We start from the raw sequence: 15557 nt of genomic DNA on the forward strand, positions 1-15557 counted from the left end.
AACAGTATCTGGTCACCGCCCCAAACAGCTGAGGATCGTAGTTACCTCCCTTTCTTGACGACGCCTGTTCATTCTGCTGCTTGCACTCGCTTTGACGGCCATGTCCACATTGTCTGCAAAATCCGTATTTATCACGGGTGCCAATCGGGGTTTGGGGCTGGCGTTTGTGAAGCACTTTCTGCGTCTTGAGGAACCCCCTACCTACGTGTTCGCTGCCTGCAGACAGCCCGACCAGGCCACGGAGTTGGCTCGGTTAGCGGGTGAGAATGGACGTGTCCGCGTGGTGAAGCTGGATGTCAGAGAGGATGAAGAAATCGCTGCGGCTGTGGTGGAGGTGGAGAAAGTTGTTGGTGCCGGCGGTCTCAATCTGCTGCTAAACAATGCCGGCGTTAACCAACAGGAACAAGGCCTCGAATCACTGACACGGGAGAAGATGAATTATCACTTTGACTGTAATGTTACTGGTAGGTTCAAACATTTCTTAGCGACCATGTGAAAATAATCAGTACTAGTATTCGTTCCAATGATGATTGAGCCAGACCACATACACATTCATGTGTCGTAACAATTCGAGCAACCTTATTCAAGATTAGTTTTTGATAAATTGCATCGTCCGATTGGCAGTAGGTGGTAACGGTAACACAAACATATGATATGGTATATCTTCAGAGACATTGGGTGATGAATTATACACATTATATTATTATTATGACTTTAAGGTTACTCCAGATGTTCAGTGACCCTTTCCTATAATATTTTCACCGCTTGTTTCTCATTTATACCCAGTTGAAACTGTTTGGGTGCATAGTCGAAACTGGATTTGATTGTTATCTTCCGTTGGCCTTTTATATAAGTATGAGTTCATCCATTGGTATATTTGAATGCTATACTACCCATCAAACGTTTCGACTCACTAGTGTAAATGTAGCCACTTATTCCAGTCAACTGTTCTAAACTAGATTTTGCAAAATATTCCATATTGTTTAAAGGTACTGTTTACACATTTACACAAGTTTGCAACGTTGAAAAGATTATTGCCATGAGGTCAATAAATGATGAAACTCAGTGAAAATTGGCGAATTCGTAACCAAACGTTACGCCAAAACGCAGCTGTTCACATGCACGATATTTGCAGATGCTTTTTATTTCAGCAATTTGATGCATGATCCTCGTGCAATTCATCTGCATAAGGTTTGCAGTTGGTTCCCCCAAGTTGGTGGAGAAATTCATCTTCGATGTAACCATATATATATACATCACATATAGTGAGTGCTGTCAGCTAGTCTAAACCTTTGATGGGTAGTATATAGCCGATGACCTCATTACCCTGAGACGCTATCACAGGACATTGACTTAGGTATGCCTCAGCACGTATTCATAATCTATTAAACAAGGTCTCAAGTTATATAGAAACGTTCCAGAAGTAGTATAGGTCAATGTTTGAAACACCTCAGTCATGAAATGTAGGACATGTCTCTGCATTAGATCATGGGTAAATAAATTAACTGCATTTAGCTGTAAATAATCATGAGTAAATAACTGACTGACTGAGTTTGGTTTTAGCAATATTCAAGCAACATCACGGCGGGGGACACAAGAAATGGGCTTCACACATTGTACCTATGTGGGGATTCGGACCCGGGTCTTCGGCGTGACGAGCCAACGCTTTAACCACTAGGCTACCCCACCGCCCTCATGAGTAAATAAACTGACTGGATCTAGCTAGTCGCTGTCGTCACACCTGGTCCTGCTGGTGGGGTAGCCCACTGGCTACTTATATAAGGAGTGTGCTTGTCATGCCAATGTGTGACACCCATTTCGGATGTCGCAGTCGTGATATTGCTGGAATATTGCTAAATGTTACCCAAAACCTCAGGTATCCACATACTCTTTATGTCTCGTCCTTAAATGTTATACCCGTGAAGATCCGGGTTGGAATTGATCTTCAGTAACCCATGCTTTCGTAAGAGGCGAATAACGAGATCGAGTGGTCAGGTTCGCTGACTCATGTCATCGAATCCCGACTGCGTAGATCGATGCTCATGCTATTGATCACTGGATTGTCTGGTCCAGACTCGATTATTTACGGACCGACTCCATATAGCTGGAAGACTGCTGAGTGCGGCGAAAACTAAACTCACTCACTCGTTCCTTAAATGTTTTATAACTACATTTAAGCTTGGTAACATTCCACAGTTAACGTATTCACGTCATCCACCCATACCATGTGATAATGACTTGTTTAGTAGTAATCGATGCAAGTACTGCCAAAGTGTTTAAATGACAATAATATTGACATTATTGACAAACTGGACTTCGGATATTCGCGAAACATCGTTCATTACAGGATTCTCACATGTATGGATCGCACAGGATGTCGTTGATGTAAATAATTTCTTATAAAGTTTAAAACAGCGCCTCAAAGATATGTCACTCCAAAATTGACATTATGAGATAAACAGAGGCCCACTAGCCATTCAGGCAATTTTCATTTCACAAAACAGTAATGTACAGCGCTCCAAACTTGGCATTATGAGATAAACAGATCAAGATACCTTACCCACTACGCAAGAAAGATAATCATACATCACGAACAGGAACATACAACTAATAAGAGTTTACTTCAAATTTAGGGCATCGGTGACTAACTATACTCTCCCAAAAAGAAACATATATAGAATTTCAACTGTATTTTTATGTTTATTTTGAAACATCTTGTAGGCTTTATGAGTCAATGAAATATAGCGAAATTGCACACTGGGAATGCAGACTTATCCGTCTTTGGCACCAACTCGAGGAAAGTCAGTTTGAGTGTCACATGGAGACGTGTGGTGGCGCTGAAGTCAATACCTCGTGTGACCACCGTGGGCATCAGAACTGCACGGCATCGCCTCGGCATCGAACGAATAAGTCTCAGAATCTCGTGTTGCCCAATCGCAGCCCACTCTGCCTGTAGTGCCTGTGCGAGTTGCTGAAGTGTCTGGGGCTGAGGGTTACGGCGTCGCACCCGTCTGTCCAGGGCATCCCACAGATGTTCGATCGGGTTTAAGTCCGGTGATCTTGAGGGGCCAGGGGAGCACATTGATGTTGTGGTTCTGGAGGAAGTCTCTAGTGTGACGTGCTGTGTGGGGCCTGGCATTGTCCTGTTGAAACAACTCCCTCTGGCGATCAATGATTGGAAGGAGGTGTGGGCGTAGGATTTCGTCACGGTACCGTTGAGCTGTCAGGTTGCCCTGGATCATCACCAAATCACTTCTCCTACGGCAGGTGATCGCTCCCCACATCATAACACTGACCCGGCCGAATCTGTCCACCTGGGGAACGCAAGCGTCGGCGAAACGTTCACGTCGACGTCTGTACACCCGCATTCTTCCATCGCGTCGTTCCAATAGAAATCGTGATTCATCACTGAACCAGATTCTACGCCAATTCGGTAGGTTCCAGGCCTGAACGTTGGTGCACCATTGAACTCGATGTCGACGATGTTGTTGTCGAAGCACAGGGCCAAAATAAGGTCTTCTGGCACGTAAACCAGCCTCTCTCAACCTGTTCCTGACGGTCTGTGCAGAAAGCCTCCTCAATCCGGGTATTTGTCAGGCGGTACTGGTCGCCGTAGCTGTTCGATGACGCAGGTGATGTACCCGGATGTAGCGATCCTGCGCCGCAGTGGTCGCTCGAGGTCGCCCACTACGAGGGGCATCTGCTACCGCATTCTGCCGGCGATATCTCTCCCAGAGCCGTGAAATGGTGCTTTGGTGAACATTCATGCGTCGGGCAACTGCACGTTGAGACTGGCCAGCTTCAAACAAACCAATGGCGATATGACGGTTGGCTTCACTTAGACGTGGCATTTTGCGTTCGTCAACAATATTCCAAATACAGTGAATAATCGACAGACAGCGATCAACCCTTTTATACCCATCATTGGGACTATCTGATCCCCAACTTTCACGTGCATTGCATGTGAATTGTGTATTCTGTGACACTACACGCCGAAATTGAAAATCATGCTGTTAAATACGGGTATTTTACGGATGGTGCGTTTTGTTGTGATGTTTCAAAACATAAACACCATAGGACTCATAAACAGAGCAAAACCTTTTGTAAAATGAATCACGTTTTAATTCATTGCTACATGAAATTGCTATTTTCATGATGCGTTTCTATTTTGGGAGAGTATCTATTTTGAATGATTTAATATGTGACGTTTTGGAGGAATTAAGTGACCTCAAATGCACCAATATTTTGAGAGAAGCACGAGTTATGAATGGCAACTTCTTGTTGTGAAGGATCAAGCATACACTCCGAAACGTGGCGTTATGCACAATAAAGAAGTTGACATCCATAAATCTTCATTTTCGTAAGCATTCCACTTCTAAACGCCTTTCTAAGATTTGACAAATCTTTATTTGGACCTATTAGTAGAGCCTCTGGCTCTGAGAGACCATTTCACATTATTTTATTATTTTTGTTTGTTTCATAATGGGACATATGTCATCAGGCCAAAGTCTTATACATTTTGTAGGACTGTATAATGACATTCTAGTCAAGGATCTTAGTTACTGGAGGTCATATGCGATTTCAAGCTCAAGTAGTTCACCTAAATCATGTTTTCTTTCATTTTGCAATAGTTCATCTTAACAAATGTTTATGTTGGAGTTGATTATGAATGAATCACTGACATACAGTAACAATAATTACATACTGCATGGAAGTGCACACTGACCATGAAAATCATGTTATACTATTACCTTTATCATTATGTTCGCAAAACTTTGTTGCAATACAGTACTTCAGTTAAACATGCTACACTAAGGATCCATATTTCTTTCTTTATCTGTAAACCATTGACATAAAGCCATACACTATGGGGGCGGGTAGCCTGAAAGTATGGTGTAACAGCAACTAAGAAGATGATGTCGCACACAGAGAGCTATTGTGAATTTATGATGTACGCACTTGGAGAGAAACATTCCAGTCAATATATCACAATATGCATTGCAATATATCTTAATTTATTGCAATATATCGCGATATGAGAATAAGGGCAATATCCAGCCCAACAAATTTTCATTTTAACAAAACAGTAATGTACAGCACCCAACAGTTCCCTATCTCAATCAAACATTTATAATAAGATTTATATGAAACTCAAATGTTTATGATCATGTGTAATTTATATTGAGAGAGAGAGAGAGAGAGAGAGAGAGAGAGAGAGAGAGAGAGAGAGTCTTTATTTCCTCCAGTAGTTACCGAAGATTACAAACAAAAACATCATATCATTACAGCACGTACATGAATATCACCAATTGGATATTTAGACACATATGTACAGAAATTTATGAGATGAAGAGAATCAGTGTGCATAACAGTTCACAAGGTGAGGTTTCAGGTCATTTACATACAAAGAAAAGCGTAACAGTATGGTTTCCCATAGTGTTGAATCTATAGAGTTATAAAAGTCGTTTTCTGCTCCAAAGAGAAATGAGAACATATCTTGTTCCCCTTGCATTTCAAGTATTACGTAAGTTTCAACATCAAGTTTATCAATTAAGTATGCAAAGAAATCATTTCGTTGTTGTATTAAGTTTTCACAGTGGAGAAGCATATGGAAATCATAGTCAAATGTTTGTTTATTACAAAGAGCACACTCTTTTGAGATTTTTACCTCTTGATAATATTTTGACACAAACTTGCAAGGAAGATTTATGATTAGGGTGTTTATATGCCAGTTGCCAGAGAGTGTGATAAGAGAGTGTAGTATGAGTTGATGCGTAAAATGACATGTTTGAACGATAGAGAGTTTGTGATCGCCATAATTGTTCTTCATAACTATGTACAGTAGCATTTACAATTCTTCTCCATACACGTTTTGGAGGAAATATGCCTTGAGCAATATAATTGTCAACATAAGTATTTAGATTATACTTTAGATATTGATAAAACTGGATTTGATTGTTATCTTCCGTTGGCCTTTTATATAAGTATGAGTTCATTCATTGGTATATTTGAATGCTATACTACCCATCAAACGTTTCGACTCACTAGTGTAAATGTAGCCACTTATTCCAGTCAACTGTTCTAAACTAGATTTTGCAAAATATTCCATATTGTTTAAAGGTACTGTTTACACATTTACACAAGTTTGCAACGTTGAAAAGATTATTGCCATGAGGTCAATAAATGATGAAACTCAGTGAAAATTGGCGAATTCGTAACCAAACGTTACGCCAAAACGCAGCTGTTCACATGCACGATATTTGCAGATGCTTTTATTTCAGCAATTTGATGCATGATCCTCGTGCAATTCATCTGCATAAGGTTTGCAGTTGGTTCCCCCAAGTTGGTGGAGAAATTCATCTTCGATGTAACCATATATATATACATCACATATAGTGAGTGCTGTCAGCTAGTCTAAACCTTTGATGGGTAGTATATAGCCGATGACCTCATTACCCTGAGACGCTATCACAGGACATTGACTTAGGTATGCCTCAGCACGTATTCATAATCTATTAAACAAGGTCTCAAGTTATATAGAAACGTTCCAGAAGTAGTATAGGTCAATGTTTGAAACACCTCAGTCATGAAATGTAGGACATGTCTCTGCATTAGATCATGGGTAAATAAATTAACTGCATTTAGCTGTAAATAATCATGAGTAAATAACTGACTGACTGAGTTTGGTTTTAGCAATATTCAAGCAACATCACGGCGGGGGACACAAGAAATGGGCTTCACACATTGTACCCATGTGGGGATTCGGACCCGGGTCTTCGGCGTGACGAGCCAACGCTTTAACCACTAGGCTACCCCACCGCCCTCATGAGTAAATAAACTGACTGGATCTAGCTAGTAATAATTACAGCTGTCGTCACACCTGGTCCTGCTGGTGGGGTAGCCCACTGGCTACTTATATAAGGAGTGTGCTTGTCATGCCAATGTGTGACACCCATTTCGGATGTCGCAGTCGTGATATTGCTGGAATATTGCTAAATGTTACCCAAAACCTCAGGTATCCACATACTCTTTATGTCTCGTCCTTAAATGTTATACCCGTGAAGATCCGGGTTGGAATTGATCTTCAGTAACCCATGCTTTCGTAAGAGGCGAATAACGAGATCGAGTGGTCAGGTTCGCTGACTTGGTTGACTCATGTCATCGAATCCCGACTGCGTAGATCGATGCTCATGCTATTGATCACTGGATTGTCTGGTCCAGACTCGATTATTTACGGACCGACTCCATATAGCTGGAAGACTGCTGAGTGCGGCGAAAACTAAACTCACTCACTCGTTCCTTAAATGTTTTATAACTACATTTAAGCTTGGTAATAACAGTTAACGTATTCACGTCATCCACCCATACCATGTGATAATGACTTGTTTAGTAGTAATCGATGCAAGTACTGCCAAAGTGTTTAAATGACAATAATATTGACATTATTGACAAACTGGACTTCGGATATTCGCGAAACATCGTTCATTACAGGATTCTCACATGTATGGATCGCACAGGATGTCGTTGATGTAAATAATTTCTTATAAAGTTTAAAACAGCGCCTCAAAGATATGTCACTCCAAAATTGACATTATGAGATAAACAGAGGCCCACTAGCCATTCAGGCAATTTTCATTTCACAAAACAGTAATGTACAGCGCTCCAAACTTGGCATTTATGAGATAAACAGATCAAGATACCTTACCCAAGATAATCATACATCACTAACAGGAACATACAACTAATAAGAGTTTACTTCAAATTTAGGGCATCGGTGACTAACTAGATAAACAAGCTAAGAACAAGTAAAGATACAACGGCGATCAACCCCATGTATGAACTTTGTAATTATAACCTTAATGAAGACGAAATCCACGTATTTTTTGTTTGTGACAAGTATAATCCAGCCAGAACTATACTCTCACAAAAAAGAAACACATATAGGAATTTCAACTGTATTTTTATGTTTATTTTGAAACATCTTGTAGGCTTTATGAGTCAATGAAATATAGCGAAATTGCACACTGGGAATGCAGACTTATCCGTCTTTGGCACCAACTCGAGAAAAGTCAGTTTGAGTGTCACATGGAGACGTGTGGTGGCGCTGAAGTCAATACCTCGTGTGACCAACGTGGGCATCCAGAACTGCACGGCATCGCCTCGGCATCGAACGAATAAGTCTCAGAATCTCGTGTTGCCCAATCGCAGCCCACTCTGCCTGTAGTGCCTGTGCGAGTTGCTGAAGTGTCTGGGGCTGAGGGTTACGGCGTCGCACTCGTCTGTCCAGGGCATCCCACAGATGTTCGATCGGGTTTAAGTCCGGTGATTTTGAGGGCCAGGGGAGCACATTGATGTTGTGGTTCTGGAGGAAGTCTCTAGTGTGACGTGCTGTGTGGGGCCTGGCATTGTCCTGTTGAAACAACTCCCTCTGGCGATCAAGGATTGGAAGGAGGTGTGGGCGTAGGATTTCGTCACGGTACCGTTGAGCTGTCAGGTTGCCCTGGCTCATCACCAAATCACTTCTCCTACGGCAGGTGATCGCTCCCCACATCATAACACTGACCCGGCCGAATCTGTCCACCTGGGGAACGCAAGCGTCGGCGGAACGTTCACGTCGACGTCTGTACACCCGCATTCTTCTATCGCGTCGTTCCAATAGAAATCGTGATTCATCACTGAACCAGATTCTACGCCAATTCGGTAGGTTCCAGGCCTGAACGTTGGTGCACCATTGAACTCGATGTCGACGATGTTGTTGTCGAAGCACAGGGCCAAAATAAGTCTTCTCGCACGTAAACCAGCCTCTCTCAACCTGTTCCTGACGGTCTGTGCAGAAAGCCTCCTCAATCCGGGTATTTGTCGAGCGGTACTGGTCGCCGTAGCTGTTCGATGACGCAGGTGATGTACCCGGATGTAGCGATCCTGCGCCGCAGTGGTCGCTCGAGGTCGCCCACTACGAGGGGCATCTGCTAAAGCATTCTGCCGGCGATATCTCTCCCAGAGCGGTGAAATGGTGCTTTGGTGAACATTCATGCGTCGTGCAACTGCACGTTGAGACTGGCCAGCTTCAAGCAAACCAATGGCGATCTGACGGTTGGCTTCACTTAGACGTGGCATTTTGCGTTCGTCAACAATATTCCAAATACAGTGAATAATCGACAGACAGCGATCACCCTTTTATACCCATCATTGGGACTATCTGATCCCCAACTGTCACGTGCATTGCATGTGAATTGTGTATTCTGTGACACTACACGCCGAAATTGAAAATCATGCTGTTAAATACGGGTATTTTACGGATGGTGCATTTTGTTGTGATGTTTCAAAACATAAACACCATAGGACTCATAAACAGAGCAAAACCTTTTGTAAAATGAATCACGTTTTAATTCATTGCTACATGAAATTGCTATTTTCATGATGCGTTTCTATTTTGGGAGAGTATCTATCTACAGAATCAACAATCAGTCCACAGAGGCCCAAAAACCATTCAGGCAAATTTTTAGGGCTGTGCAATATTACCGGTAAACCGGTATATACCGGTACAGTATCTCGCGATAGGATTATCGCGATATGGTTCAGATTCTGCAATATATTGGGTCATCCAGAGTTCGCTCCCTTTGAATTATCTGCCCTTGCCGTCCAAGGCAACAAAATATGCTCTAAAAGTGCCCAATATACTTTTATTTCAGTTGGTTTCATGTAACATTTTCCAAGTGGAAGTGTCTTTAGAAGTTGCTCAAAATGTGCCAAATATTCTACCAAATGCTTTACGTTTTGTGGGTTTGAATGATTTAATATGTGACGTTTTGGAGGAATTAAGTGACCTCAAATGCACCAATATTTTGAGAGAAGTACGAGTTATGAATGGCAACTTCTTGTTGTGAAGGATCAAGCATACACTCCGAAACGTGGCGTTATGCACAATAAAGAAGTTGACATCCATAAATCTTCATTTTCGTAAGCATTCCACTTCTAAACGCCTTTCTAAGATTTGACAAATCTTTTATTTGGACCTATTAGTAGAGCCTCTGGCTCTGAGAGACCATTTCACATTATTTTATTATTTTTGTTTGTTTCATAATGGGACATATGTCATCAGGCCAAAGTCTTATACATTTTGTAGGACTGTATAATGACATTCTAGTCAAGGATCTTAGTTACTGGAGGTCATATGCGATTTCAAGCTCAAGTAGTTCACCTAAATCATGTTTTCTTTCATTTTGCAATAGTTCATCTTAACAAATGTTTATGTTGGAGTTGAATATGAATGAATCACTGACATACAGTAACAATAATTACATACTGCATGGAAGTGCACACTGACCATGAAAATCATGTTATACTATTACCTTTATCATTATGTTCGCAAAACTTTGTTGCAATACAGTACTTCAGTTAAACATGCTACACTTTATTTCCTCCAGTAGTTACCGAAGATTACAAACAAAAACATCATATCATTACAGCACGTACATGAATATCACCAATTGGATATTTAGACACATATGTACAGAAATTTATGAGATGAAGAGAATCAGTGTGCATAACAGTTCACAAGGTGAGGTTTCAGGTCATTTACATACAAAGAAAAAGCGTAACAGTATGGTTTCCCATAGTGTTGAATCTATAGAGTTATAAAAGTCGTTTTCTGCTCCAAAGAGAAATGAGAACATATCTTGTTCCCCTTGCATTTCAAGTATTACGTAAGTTTCAACATCAAGTTTATCAATTAAGTATGCAAAGAAATCATTTCGTTGTTGTATTAAGTTTTCACAGTGGAGAAGCATATGGAAATCATAGTCAAATGTTTGTTTATTACAAAGAGCACACTCTTTTGAGATTTTACCTCTTGATAATATTTTGACACAAACTTGCAAGGAAGATTTATGATTAGGGTGTTTATATGCCAGTTGCCAGAGAGTGTGATAAGAGAGTGTAGTATGAGTTGATGCGTAAAATGACATGTTTGAACGATAGAGAGTTTGTGATCGCCATAATTGTTCTTCATAACTATGTACAGTAGCATTTACAATTCTTCTCCATACACGTTTTGGAGGAAATATGCCTTGAGCAATATAATTGTCAACATAAGTATTTAGATTATACTTTAGATATTGATAAAAGATCATCACAGATGTTGTTAGATTTTCCTGAAGTTGTAATAGCAGCACAATAGATATGTTTTGCAAAGTTGTTACACTCAGTGTTACATAGTCGCCCAAGAAATAGCAGTTTACATTTATCGATATACCCAATTAGTGACCATAGTCCCAAATTTGCAATGGTAGATATTGATGATGACCTCTTACCAAGACCTTGCACAAGACGAGCAAAGTACCTTTGTGTTTGTTCAAAGGTTGGACTTTGATGTTTGGTAGTACTTCATAGCCATAGAGACTAGTTTTAAGAATCATTCTGAGCCATATTTTAACACAAGTCATTGGATGTAGGTCAGAATCATTCAGTCCAATAGATCTAAGTGAGTTTACATTCTGTCTTGCTTTCTGACAATACTTTTCACTTCTAGTTTTTGTTGAGAGGTTACTTGTAATGAGTACACCACCATATACGGTAGATTCTGATAAGGGGATTGGGATGTTACAATGCTACAGTGGACGTTTACATCATTGCCTTTTCTTTTGTTAAAAACGATGATGGTACTTTTTGATGGGTTATATGTAAGACGCCATTTAGAAACGTATGAACAGACAATATCAAGTGATACCTGTAGGCCATTAGGGGATGTGCTTATGAGTGTAGTATCATCAGCAAGCAAGACAGTTGGAACGTCCATACCAAAGACACGGATACCACAGCCAGCTTCTCTTAAAGATGTAATTAGGTCATTGATAAAAATGAGAAAAAAACCAAGAGGATATAACCCTCCCTTGTCCAACACCTTGCTTGACCAAGTACATTTCTGACCTCTCGCCGTGGTATGCAACAAATGATTGGCTATTGGTATAACACTGATGTAACAGTTTCCATGTGTTACCTCTAATACCAAGTTTATGAAGCGTATAGAACAAACCATCATGCCAAATTCTGTCGAATGTTTTTGCATTGTCGAGAAAGGCTGTAAAGACAGGGGAATCTCTATGGTTATAGTATTGTATACTCTCCATGAGAGTAAACACAGACATCATGGCTCCATGCTCTTTTCGAAAGTCCGGATTTGATTTAAGCAAATTTTTTTTCAATTCGTTTGAGCAAGAGCTTTTCAAATAGTTTACCAAGGCAAGATGTTAATGTGATACCTCTGTAGTTTCGAGGGTCGGTTTTATCATTTTCACCTTTGTGTATTGATTTTACCATTCCAATCCTATATTCGTATGGGACATGTTGAGATTCAACAATATGATTGAATAGTTTACATACATAATTAATGAATACATCACCTGCATATATGATATGCTCGTTTGTAAGTTTGTCGGGACCTGGGGATTTGTTTTTCTAAGAGACTTAATAGCATCCTTTATCTCATCAAATAGAAAGTCTCTTTCTAGTTCCTCATCATGATCCTCAGTGCTGCTATTGTCAATTTCCTGAACCAATTGAGATATGTGATTTTTGAAATCATCATCAAATGTTTCTGACTCATGTGGTTGAGCTAGGTCGGTATAGTATTTTGCCCCATATTTTACATACTTCAGAGGGCGTTGAGCCGCTCTCGCCTCCGTAATCAAGTGTAGATATATTTGTTACTAATGCCCGTTGCTTTCGGACAGTTTTCTAGAAAGTGTTTACGTCCAATTCAGCAGATAATTCAATTTCTTATAGCATTTCTATTTTATGGGATCTTTTTGATTTCCGAAACAGACATCGGAATTTTCTTTTCTCATCTTTATAGGCCAAACGCTGTACAGAGTCATGTTCGCGAGGTTTACCGGAATTGATCCATGCACGCCTGGCTACTCGCATATCGTAGTGAGCATCATTTAGGCAATTAGATTTCCAAAAAGGTTTTAGGTATGGTATGTAGTTACTGTGAGGTATAGAGTTTGAGGAAGCATACAATAGAGCAGAGCTTATCATATCATTGAAGTAATTTATACTGTCTGGTTGTTTAAAATCTACATTGGAGAAATTCCGAGAATACATAACGTCCTCGAATAGTCTTTGGTAACAGTTAATGTCATTTTCATTAGCTAATTTCCATTTTGGAATACCATAATGAAGATTGCTGTAATGTTCCTTTACTGGTATGCTTATGGACATGGAGCAAGGCAGGTGATCTGATACACTACACGGACAAGTGTCATCTACCATAGCACTGGTAACACATGTGCTCAGATCGGATTGTATAAGAATGTAGTCAATCATACTTATTTTCTTACCTACAAGTATATTTATGTGAATTCATAGGCATAAGTTTGAGAGCATTTATGAGGTCTCTATCTGACAAAGCACACTTCAAAGCTTTGTCTCTGTGTGATAAAATATGCTTACATATGTCCGAGTTTAGATCACCTAAAATAAAGGTTGAACCCTTTTCAGATAGATAGTCATACAAATCTAACAGCTCACTGAGAGCACTACAGTATGTAGCATACAATGTATAATATTCCAGTAGTAGAATCTCTTACCGTTACGTCATAAGACCTGTGGTTGGAAGGGAGGGGAATTCGTATTGAGACTTAGTATTGTTTTCAGCTACTTATGTGAAACAAGATATTCCTAAGTTAACATTATAAGCATTTTGTGTGACATCCATTTTCTCAACAATCCTTAGCAGAGTTATTGTTTTCAAGGACATTCGTGGGAAATGTGCTTGATAAATGTCCAGACTCAATCCTGAATCCTCCGTCCCACCTCGCACAAAGCCCTACCCTGAATATGGAATGTTCAGTCTCTTATGTGCAAAATCACGAACGACTTAGCTGTTCGGGATCTTCATGGTGAGACCGGGTTTTGCTACAAATTAGAGTTCTGAATTCCGAATGAAAAATACCACTGAAAACCCGGAGCCGAATGCCCCAAACAGGCCAAGAAAATATCGACTGGGTCTGTTTTGAGAGACAAAATTATGTTTCACGTTGTGTTACATGATATCGTGTCGTTTCAGCTCCACTGTTGGTTTCGAAAGCGTTTCTCCCCTTACTGAGACGGGCCGCAAACAAGACAGATTTCAGCTGCAGCAGAGCGGCCATCATCAACGTCTCTACCGTCTTGAGCCTTATCAAATTCATCAACAGAATGAATGACTTCCGCTACCCATACAACAGCTCGAAATGTGCCCTCAACATGGTGACTGATATTCTCGCGAGAGAGGTTTCTCCCGACGGGGTGCTTGTGGCAGGTCTCCATCCCGGGTGGGTCAAGACCGACATGGGAGGCCCTAACGCAATGATAGATATAGAAGAAAGTATTTCCAAGTGTATGAATACAATAGCAGTGATGAATAAAGATTCGTCAGGGCTGCTGTATTCATACACAGGAACTATTTTCCAGTGGAACGCAGAATTCTGAGCAGTGACAACGCATGTGATTAGCTTATATATGTGACATGCAATGCTTTCCTAGGTCACGGAGGAAGGTATATCAGCTATAACGTTTGCTCACAATGCCACATTAATTTCAATGTTTATTCAAATGCTTTGATCTAATAAAGTCGAGTTAGGGAGCATCCATTTGATTTGAAAGTAGGCGCATTACTTTGAATTTTAGGCTGTGCAGTACATTTCTGGCACAGGACGTAACATCTACAAAACATTAAATATTATGAACATGTTACATTTTCTGAATGGATCAGCGTTGATTCTCTAAAGGATTCTGTTGTTAGAACACATAAATAGATAATAAATGTTCTTCGCATTTGTAACTTCGTTGTGTTCATGTTATGCTGAAATAATCCCAATAAAGAAATTGTTGGTAAGTCAATGGCATTTGATTGGTAAACCAAGCAGGTGTTATTACATTTCACACAATCTGACAGAATGTTAGGCCAGGCCATACGGTTTCCTGACCCGGTTGGGCGGGATTTTAGTTGCAATTTGTACTAACGAGCTGCCTACAGTTTTGGGGTTAATGATTATATTAGCAGTCTGAGACATGATTTTTTTTATGCTTTATTCGTAAAACGTTAACATAGTATAGTTTTGTTAAAATGGTGGAGAGGAAGATCTGATTTTGCAACTGATTCTCAACGCAAAGTCCTTCAGTAATCACAGCAGATTTTCATGGATAGAACCTTCACTGCCAGGCCCGAACAGTTGAATCTACATTACATCATCCATGAAAGAGTTGGCTCAGACTCTAAGGCCGGGTGGGACAACTTAGGAATGGCCAGCGAGTCCTAACTTGACACATAGAAGGAAGCGAGCTACAAAGACATATTTTATATCATTGGAAAGATCTCGAGGAGATGAACCCAAAAAGTTCATGTGCCAGTGTGCTCACGTGTTCATAAGCTCACAAATTGGCTCTGAAAATGCATTTCTGCAGAAATTTCTGGCAGAATTTAATTTTTCCGCAGACATTTCTGGCAGAATTTTATTTTACGGCAGAAATTTCTGGCAGAAATATTTTTTCCCGCTGAAATTTCAGGCAGAACT

At 40.3% G+C, this 15557-nt stretch overlaps 1 protein-coding gene across 1 annotated transcript; it reads left to right on the forward strand.

The window, feature by feature from the left end:
• Window positions 1-25: 25 nt before the first annotated feature.
• LOC124264537 (C-factor-like) lies at window positions 26-14876 on the forward strand. Its single transcript, XM_046699280.1, has 2 exons — window positions 26-464; window positions 14069-14876. The coding sequence occupies exons 1-2, from the start codon at window positions 101-103 to the stop codon at window positions 14470-14472; spliced, it is 768 nt and encodes a 255-aa protein (XP_046555236.1). The 5' UTR covers window positions 26-100; the 3' UTR covers window positions 14473-14876.
• Window positions 14877-15557: the final 681 nt, after the last annotated feature.

This window comes from Haliotis rubra, unplaced genomic scaffold, assembly GCF_003918875.1.
Source record: "Haliotis rubra isolate DU_JTF1 unplaced genomic scaffold, ASM391887v1 Scf93, whole genome shotgun sequence".
NCBI classification, from domain to species: domain Eukaryota; kingdom Metazoa; phylum Mollusca; class Gastropoda; order Lepetellida; family Haliotidae; genus Haliotis; species Haliotis rubra.